This window comes from Hypomesus nipponensis, chromosome 18 (genome assembly GCF_054491055.1).
Source record: "Hypomesus nipponensis isolate SF chromosome 18, ASM5449105v1, whole genome shotgun sequence".
Classification (NCBI taxonomy): domain Eukaryota; kingdom Metazoa; phylum Chordata; class Actinopteri; order Osmeriformes; family Osmeridae; genus Hypomesus; species Hypomesus nipponensis.
Genome location: NC_140378.1, coordinates 13,640,872 through 13,650,112, shown reverse-complemented (window position 1 = coordinate 13,650,112; position 9,241 = coordinate 13,640,872). Strand labels below are relative to the sequence as shown.

The following is a 9,241-nucleotide window of genomic DNA, read 5'->3' as shown; positions in this document are numbered from 1 at the left end:
TGCAGATCCCCTTACTGGTTGAGTGCTTTCTGTCTGAAAGTACTGACATTCTGAATACTCTGTGGATCATGCAGCGGTGTGGTATAGACTTAGAGAGCTACTAGGTGTGCAGACAGTTCTTCCAGTCCAAAACTAATACCAGCCTAATTGTTGTGGGACCAAACTTTCAGAAACATCGCATGTCATACTTGGGATATTTTAGAAATGATCATAGACACATTTAAGGTCTGTATAGAATAGAGTGTGCACTGTAATGTTGTGTCTAGGTTGTTGGACCTTGGGACATATAAAACACATGGTCCTTTCCGAGTAATTATTTGGAAATACTTTAATTCACTTCATTGGATGCCATATTGATGTTTAAATTAAAAAGCTATGTTGATGTCATTGCCATTAGAAGATTTTCTATACAAAAACTGTACATAGTAACCCTCAATACTTGTTCATTGTTCCAACATTAGCCTACATGATATTACAGTTCTGAGCCTTGCTTACATAGAACGTCGGTTTATTAATGTCCAATATTTTCAGACTGTCAAATGGAATTAAATAAAACTTTAATCACAGTGTTTGTTTAGAAAATATTTGTAAAGACATTTACAGTACATGCAATTTAAATTGAGTGCTTATCAAATTAATCAAATGTTGTTCCAGCACTGGCCCTGCTCATCAGTTGTAATGTGTTAAAGCAAACACTAGAGGGGGCCGGTGCTCATGTAATACTAGTATATTGAATCAACCTGCCTTTAACCTATTTGAAACACAAAGATATAGAGTTTAGAATAGCTTATTGGTACAGATTTGGTCAATATGATTATTTTCAAAATTCAAAGGTTTAAAAGTTTGTGTCTAGCTTAAAGTTGTAGCATTATTGTTTGGTACTAGTAGACATGTAATTAATCAGATTTCCAAGGCGAATTGGAAATATCGTGTTTGGTGACTCAATAGTTGGTTACAGGCTAGTTGTAAATGGACAAAATGGAGTTATATGACAAAAATGATTGGCACACCTGTAATGACGTAGAAAGATTGTGAGCACAGATTGAAGGGCCACATTACACTTGCAAACTGAAGAGGAAGTCAAGTGAAAAGGAGCATATTGAAACCTGTCGTAGGTTACAGTTTCTCTGAAACCTTGCTGAACATTTTTTTAAGATTTGCGTTAAGATTATTAAGGACCCAATCCCCCCAAAAAAATTACCGGAGAGGATATTTCTTCTTTTAACAGGTAAGCACAACTGGGATAAGATGCATTTTTCTTTAAAACTGTGGCATTTCAGTCGTGAACCGTGGGAATGCGCCTAGGACATATTTTTAGGTCGACTTTTTTTGCGAAGAAAACAACGCTTGTTACGCAACGTTTGTTGTCGAGTGTCAAACTAGTTTTGTTGTTAGTAAAGCGATTGGTGTTTCAGGGAGTGAACAAATACATTCTTCGTATAAAACAAAGTCATGGTAAGTAAACAGTAGTAGCCCAAGGCCAACAATGATAGACAACGTTTTTTAAAGTCAAAAAGGTTTCGAGACATTACAGAATTTTGGGATTTGTTTGAAATTAACGTTAGTATCAGTGTGGTCAGATTTACGATGAGCGCTCATCCGCTTTTCGTCGAGTGCAGCGTCTGGTAGAGTAGGTGTAAGTGGTGAGTCACGGGTTGATTGCAATGCTATTTCTTTGGGAATGGATGAACACGACCGGCTCTGATTTGAGAATGGAATCACGAGTTTCAGTAAGATAATGGGCTACTACTAGGCTGTCTTTGCACCACCGTTTAGATTTTGTCCCACACAGGAGTAAAGGCATTCTGCTACATTCCTGAGAATTTCATGAATCTAAAACTGTTTCTTTAAATGTCTTGACAGGTTTTCCAAGGGGTTAACTAATGGTGAATATTCTCGGATGCAAAAAGATACAAGCAGAAGTCGATAGCGCCACAACACAGCTCGAGGAGCATACACATTTTCAATAGGCCGTCTGACAGCTCTATGGGTGAAGAGGCCCCACTTATTATGGAGTGCTCCACCTCTGACCATGAAATAGATGTACAATCCGATGTGTCTATCAACCACTACATCCAATCAGATGATTCACCAAGTTCCCAAGCCCATCTCTCAGTAGCTCATCTGTCATTGGAGGGTGGGAGTGAACTGCCTAAGGTGGTGCTGAGTACCAAAAGTCCAGCTGCGCTAAAGCTAGGTACACAACAGCTCATCCCTAAGGGCCTTGCAGTGGCAAGCCGGCCTAAGAACCGCCATCACACAACAGTAGTCACCTTTCCTGTAGGACTTGAAACATCTAGCCCACCCACACGGAGTCGTCACTCAGTTTTGGGACCTGAAGTGTCCTGGGATGACTATGACAGTGAGGGGGACGAGTTCTCTCGGTGGAGGACCCGGAGGAACAAGTCCTACAAAGCGGCAGTGACCTGCTTAGACATAGATGCCATGACCGGAGGTCCTGGCAGTGCCGCCACACTCCAGCCCATGAAGGACAATAGGACCCCTAGCTCCAAAACAGTTTTTTCTCCTGGAAGAAAGGTATGTGTGCGTTCTCAAGCAGTTTAGCGGTCCTGAGTCAACAGTGCTATAATTGTGATGTTGATTCAGATTATATGATGTCTTATTTCCAGGACTGCTTCCTATTTTACACCATTGCTAGTGCCTTTGATTAGGGAAGTACCACAGTAGCATTAAAGGCTCATACACTGTCATAACAAATATTTACATAATGGTAAAAAAGTTATGTGGTAGTAACAGAAATTGAGAGAACACAGAAAAAAGAAGAGACAAAAAGACACAGATGTGCAAGATGGAAGGTTACTGTCTTTCTGTCAGTAGAGGCCCTCACATTTTTGGCTGATTAACTCAAGCTGTGTCCCTACCTCCCCTCTCAGAGAACCCTGGGTAGGAAGAGGAACCAGAAACACGGGGGATCCTTCAAAGATGGTATGTCAAGGACCATACAGAATTCAACACATACAATTCAATATTTGAGAAATGGAACAAGTCAATCAGAGATGGAGAGGATTACCTCATCAGGGTGTATGATTTTCCTGCACAGTCAGTCAGTCATTCCGACTGGCATTAGTCTAACAACAGCTGGCTACAATAAGATACTTTTAGTGATATGTCCATACAGTATAAGGATAGTATTGTATGGTTAGAATTGTTTGAGGATATCAATGCCTTTAGTTCATGTTCTGCCAAAATACACTCAGGGAAGCTTAAGATAATGCGATATGAATCAGTTTTAGACCATTGCAGCTGGCATACTTAATATCAAAAGTCATATATTGCCTCTTAGGTATTGATCAGTTTAATACTTTTGAGGAGATTGATTTGCAGGCGAGGACTATTGTTGTAAAGACATTTGGTAACAACATCATTGGCTTTTAGATCCACGACTTTACCAGGAAATCAAGGAGCGAGGATTACACTCCACCAATCAGAATGCAGAAGAAGAGATGGTGGATGACTTTGTGATGCTGGAGCCTCCTGTGGACCAGGGCATTGTGGTGAAGAGCTACAGGCCTGCCCAGGTCACATGGAGCCAGCTACCTCAGGTCAGGGCGGCAGAGGGGGCTCCCAGGGCATTAGGGAAGGAATATCTGTTTTCTGAATGACAAAGTCTGACAAAAGCATGTATTCATTCCAATCCTTTTTGGTGTTCTAACATCAATGCATTTCATTTTTGTATTTTTTGGACTACTCAGATTAAAGACGCAGGCATTCTTCAGATGATCTCAGCTGAGGAACGGAAGCGACAAGAGGTATTTGTGTTGTGAACAAAAGAGAAAGAGAGAGAAAAGGGAGAGTGGGGGAATACCAGTGGAGTTAAGTGCTTTTTATTGAACACTGTATATGAGCTTTGACTCCAGGACTCTTTAGTAGCAGTCAAACTGTAGCCTAATTCTTGTCGATATCAAGGTTTACCCTGTACTGAGCCACACCCTGTCTTTGTTGGCCTTCTCAGTCGGTTTACTCCTGTCTAGCCCTTTTGTGTCAATAACCCCTGGCTCAACATGTCATAGTCCAGTTTTTTTACTCCAGTTTATTAAGCACTCTACCTCCAACGTCCATAAACACTCAATAGGATGAATGTCTCATTTATTAACATCAGTGAAAAGAGCAAAACAAACCTGATACTGAGCCTTCTGCTATCATTGCTGTGCGACAGGCCATCTTTGAGATCATCACATCCGAGTACTCGTACCTACACAGTCTCAGTATCCTGGTGCGCCACTTCAAGAACAGTGATGCACTGAGGCGCACACTAACCACCACAGAGCACCACCACCTCTTCTCCAACATTGCAGTCATTCACAATGTCAGCAAAGGGTAAGGGCTCTCTGACTTCTGAGGGAGACAGCTTGACGTTAGTGGTACGTCATAATGATCAGTATAAACTGTCTACATCATGGAGTTTCTGTTGGATTCAACAACAGAAACTCATATTCTGGCATCAGAATATGTACCTATTAAAAACACCTTAGCACCTATTTATACCTCAGACCACAAAATTGTGATGCTATAACTAGCATATACTTGTGTGTGTGTATATATAATTATATGGCAAACAAGTATTACAGAAACATCCCAAAAAATGTTTTAGATTTGGGTTTGTTTGAGCTCACTACTTGTCAACAAAGACCAATTCCTTCAATCCCCTTTAGACAAAATAATAATGGCCATGCAAGTGGCAATCCCTCAAATTCTCACAAGGACTGTCTACAGGAGTGCTTTCAAATGGGTTTCAGTGGGTGTAGATATTCTCTTTAGCATTTCTGTAGGATTCTATGAAACCCGGGAACATGTTGAAACCTGACTGCCAAACAGGTTTTACCACTTGGTAAGTTTAAGGAGCATTCAGCAAGCTTAGAGAAGTAACTGAAAGGTCAATATATGTAAAGCGTGATGTATGTAGAATATGTAGATTATTGCCAGGATTGAAATGATCATATTAATAACAGCAATTGCACAGATCGCAAATGTCTTTATGCTTATAACATTTCTAGTGTGTGGGATTGTGTGTGTGTGCGTGTGTCACTTTGGGTTGGGCTATAGCCATGGCATGGGAGTCAGTTTACTATGCTTTCTTAGAAGGGAAACGGGTAGTTGGTTGTGTTGGAAAATCCTTTGTGTTGATTTCAAATGATGGCTAACTTTGAGAGATTTTATGAAGGTTCAAATCTAATACAAAGTACATAACAAGATCATAACCACTTCTTTGTATCAGTATGTTACTTTTATTAAATGCCTTTAGAGCATGAAAGAGAACAAATTGAAACAGAAATGTTACTCTTCTGTCAGTCTCTGGAAGTTGAGGTAACAAACAACAATTGCCCAATTTATTAGCTTTCATACAAATCCCAGGATTATGGTACTTCTGTGTTGTATGGCCTTGGGTAATGCTGTTATTTATTGTCTTATTCAGATACCCCAGCCATGGGAGTAGAACATTTATTTATGCTCTCCCTTTTCTTGTCTACAGGTTTTTTGAGGACCTTGAGAAGCGTCACTATGCCAACCCAGTGATCCAGGACATCAGCGACATTGTGCAGAACCATTCCACCCACCACTTTGATCCGTACATTGTGTACTGCTCCAACGAAACCTTTCAACAGAGGACGCTACAGAAGTTGTTGTGAGTGTGGGGGAAAGGGGGGCACCTCCAAAGATCAGATCATTTAGGAACACTTGTATTTACCTGTATTTAACATTCAGTGATGTGAGCTATGAGCATGATGTGTGTGTCTGTGTGTGCACACCAGGGCTAGTAACACTGCCTTCAAGGAGGTTCTGAAGCAGATTGAAGGGAACAGTGAATGTGGAGGCTTGCCTATGATCTCCTTCCTCATCCTGCCAATGCAGAGAGTAACACGGCTACCACTATTACTTGATGTAAGTAAATCAATTCTGACTTACTGTCTGAGTGTAAGGCTGCAAACATATTCTCTACACCCTGTGTTTTTGTTCACTCTTCTTGGTATATTCTGAGGATTTCAGCATGTATGCATGGGTTATAAGTTGTTTAGACCGGCATGCACTGTGCATCCTCATCAGACCCTTATGCCCTCTAATGGCCATGCTCTGCTACAGCCCGGCATTTTGATATCCTAAGGTATTGGAACAAACGTATATGTTATATTTATAGGTCCTCCCTCGCACAGCCTCATCTCTCTCTGTCTCTGTCTCACTCTCTCTGTCTCTCTCTCTGCTTCCTCCCTAGACCATCTGTCAGAAGACCCCAGACAAAACCGCAGAGTACTTTGCTGCAGTGTGGGCCCTGAAAGCCATCAGCAAGGTTGGGATTTTTTTATTGAGCTTACCTTCTGCAACGCATGAACACAAGTCCATTTAAAGTTTCTGTCCATCTGGCAGTCTAGGCTGAGTCCAAAGAAAAAGTTTACCTTTTTGTCAGATAAACCAAACGCATATTAATTATTGACATCTCACGCCAAGCTGAAATGTATGCAAGAGACACCCGCCCCAACAGCCTGAGTTGTTAGCCCTAACCGAAATGGATCTGTAAGTGTATTTTTCTGTGTCACCAATAAAAGTGTTTTATGCATATGGAATTGTTTTGCGCAATCCCATTAGTTGGTGAGTAGTTGCAATGACGGAGCCCGGAGGATGGAAAGGACAGAGCAGATGTACACTATCCAAAAGCACATGGATTTCGGCAAGATCAAGGTATGTTGGCCAGTACAGGCAGTGCTGGCCCAAGGCATAAGCGAACTAACCGGCTGCTTAGGGCCCCTGTGGCTACCAGAGGGCCCCCAATAGCAAATGTAATTACAGTTTAATGTATTATGTGAAAATATATATATATATTTTTTTTTTAATCGGCAACAATAAGCGAAGCCGACGGGCCCCCAAATCAATTTTGCTTAAGGCCCCATAAAGGCTTGGGCCGGCCCTGAGTACAGGTTTACTCAGTAGACGACTCATGCAGTGAGACATGTTGTCTAACATTCCCTCTTTGGCCATGTTCTGCCCCCAGCCCTTCCCTCTAGTGTCGTCATCCCGATGGCTACAGAAGCGTGGGGAGTTGGCAGTCTGCACAGAGGAGCTCAGCATCTTCTGGAAGACCTTCAGTCATAAAAGCTATTACCTGTTTCTCTTTAACGATGTCCTCATCGTCACCAAGAAGAAGAGGTGAGCACCTGAGTTTGATCTAATGGCAACTGTTGCCTAACTTTTGATTTATCTTTGTTTTGAAGGAGGGTGGGGGCTTTGCAAATCGTTCCTCAGTGGATGCTCTAGCTAGCATGTACAGGTATCACATGGTAATGGGAAAACACATTTCTGAAGAGGATTGGGAGGATTTGTCTTCTGATCCGCTCTGATGGTGGTTTTGCACACTTATTCACTTATCCATTGAGATGTTGCCTGTTGTGTCCTTCAATGTAAGCCAATAGAGATGGAGGTCATGACCACAAAGGGGGTTGAGTAAGGCCAGCTGGTGGATGACAGGGAACTTGAGAAGGGAGGACTGGGAGGACAGGGGGAGGGGTGAAGGAGGGAGACTGGGAGTGGTGCTTGGCATGCTTAGGATTCCTTTATCCCCCCTCGCAGCATGCCTGCTCAGCTCACTCAGTCACTACATTCACTGTGCCGAGCTGGAGAGTGAGACTGAGGGGGAGCGTGTCTGCTTAACGTGTCAACGGTGAGAGGAAGCAATAACCCACTATGCTGGTATCACTTACCAAGCGGGGACATTGCTCACATGACCCTTTTCAGGTCACATACGTATTGACAGTTGGCTTTGATGGCATGTGGATATGCCTATAATAAATACATTAAAAAACAACAGTGTGTTAATTCACTTCTCTGTATGTTTTTGGTTCAATAGTCAAGTGTGGTTGGTTTTGAATATGTAAGTTTGTGTGTGTCTAACCAGTGAAGAGAGCTATGTGGTGATGGACTACGCCACTCTGGAGAACGTGGAAGTGAAGGAGGAGGCAGAGGAACGGATGTCTCCGCCCAACAAGGGAGCCTCCAGCCTCGGACTGTCCCTTCGGCTGCAAATGACGAGGAACAGTGAGGGCAGACCAGAGCACATTGCTCTAGTTGCTGAATCCAGGTAACCAGTTTGTTTTTTTAACATGTGGACATTGAATGTAGACCTAAAGGCATTTAAATTGTGAAAATGTGACCTACAGACAAAGCACCATACTCAAGAAATGCCTTACATAATCCGTGTAATGGATACACTTCTCCATGGTTTTATTAAACCATCATCCCAGATGTTTGTTTCTTAGCCAATATATGCATAGAACATTCCATGCAGACCTGGGACAAAGATACAGCATCTGGCTCCCTCTACTGACAAACTCCATAAGAAACGACACTTTGTTTTGAGGGGTATATGTTGGTCTGATGGTTACGTTTCATCTTCATTCAAGAGTGGACCGAGCACGCTGGGTCAGTGCTCTACGGGAGCTCAAGCAACCAGGGAACAGCACGAATAAAGACGGTAATATTGAGAATTTCACCTCATTTTCTCACATTTTGGGATGTAAGGATTACCTTTTCATTTAATCACCAATGGTCGCTGTTTTGTTTTCAGAGCTACCTCAATTTGAGGCCACCAAAGCATACATGCCTAAGCAGCCAGATGAGCTGGGACTACAGCAAGCTGAGGTGGTGATAGTCTTGGAGAGAGAGGAGGGTGAGGCTTCATTTTAAATAGGTTATGTGAATAATGTATATTATTGCATGTGCTGATGATGCATCTCTGCCCCCTCACAGCTTAAGTAAACACTTCTTATAATTCTGTAGATTGGTGCCATGGGGAGAGGATGAGGGATGGAGTGAGAGGTTGGTTTCCTGCTGGCTGTGCCACAGAGATTACAAACCGTGCAGCAATGGAAAACAATGTTCAGAGGATGAAACGCCTACGAAAAGAAACCAATGTCTGAGCATCATTGACAGCGCAACAAGAAATTGGCCATTCCCATCTTAAATCAGTTATCTTTCTGATAAAATGTGTCCACAAAACATCGATTGTGTGATTGGTAATTGTGCAGATGTATAAAATGTCAAAGATGTATATGCCATAGCCAGTAATCAAGTATTTCATGTCACAAGCCAGTCCATATCCAAGCTTGAAACCATGTTGTAGATCCAGTGCTGGGAGTATACGACAATGACAAATGGTGAAATTAAGTCTTGTAAAAATGTATTTCTTTTTCAGTGACCTATCCATTTGTAAATAAACATTTCCCAAATTACACCA

At 42.1% G+C, this 9,241-nt stretch overlaps 1 protein-coding gene across 2 annotated transcripts; it reads left to right on the top strand.

Annotated features, from left to right (window-relative positions):
- The first annotated feature begins 1,052 nt into the window (after positions 1 to 1,052).
- On the top strand, positions 1,053 to 9,236 carry arhgef16 (Rho guanine nucleotide exchange factor (GEF) 16). 2 transcript variants are annotated; one of them, XM_084680712.1, is made up of 15 exons: positions 1,053 to 1,228; positions 1,864 to 2,538; positions 2,895 to 2,946; positions 3,397 to 3,563; positions 3,714 to 3,770; positions 4,178 to 4,338; positions 5,492 to 5,644; positions 5,772 to 5,901; positions 6,230 to 6,304; positions 6,601 to 6,693; positions 7,004 to 7,158; positions 7,904 to 8,086; positions 8,409 to 8,479; positions 8,573 to 8,674; positions 8,785 to 9,236. In XM_084680712.1, the coding sequence occupies exons 2-15, from the start codon at positions 1,987 to 1,989 to the stop codon at positions 8,922 to 8,924; spliced, it is 2,091 nt and encodes a 696-aa protein (XP_084536838.1). In that variant the 5' UTR covers positions 1,053 to 1,228; positions 1,864 to 1,986; the 3' UTR covers positions 8,925 to 9,236. The 2 variants fall into 2 exon arrangements, with proteins under 2 accessions (XP_084536838.1, XP_084536839.1); XM_084680713.1 differs by lacking the exon at positions 1,053 to 1,228 and adding an exon at positions 1,366 to 1,455.
- The last annotated feature ends 5 nt before the right edge of the window (positions 9,237 to 9,241 follow it).

What these genes read in the sequence shown, in the direction of transcription:
- arhgef16 (XM_084680712.1), top strand. Translation starts at nt 1,987, where the DNA reads ATGGGTGAAGAGGCCCCACTTATTATGGAGTGCTCCACCTCTGACCAT. An exon ending in ATTCACAATGTCAGCAAAGG is followed by an intron (nt 4,339 to 5,491) that starts GTAAGGGCTCTC and finishes TCTTGTCTACAG; the next exon opens with GTTTTTTGAGGACCTTGAGA. An exon ending in GCTCTAGTTGCTGAATCCAG is followed by an intron (nt 8,087 to 8,408) that starts GTAACCAGTTTG and finishes TCTTCATTCAAG; the next exon opens with AGTGGACCGAGCACGCTGGG.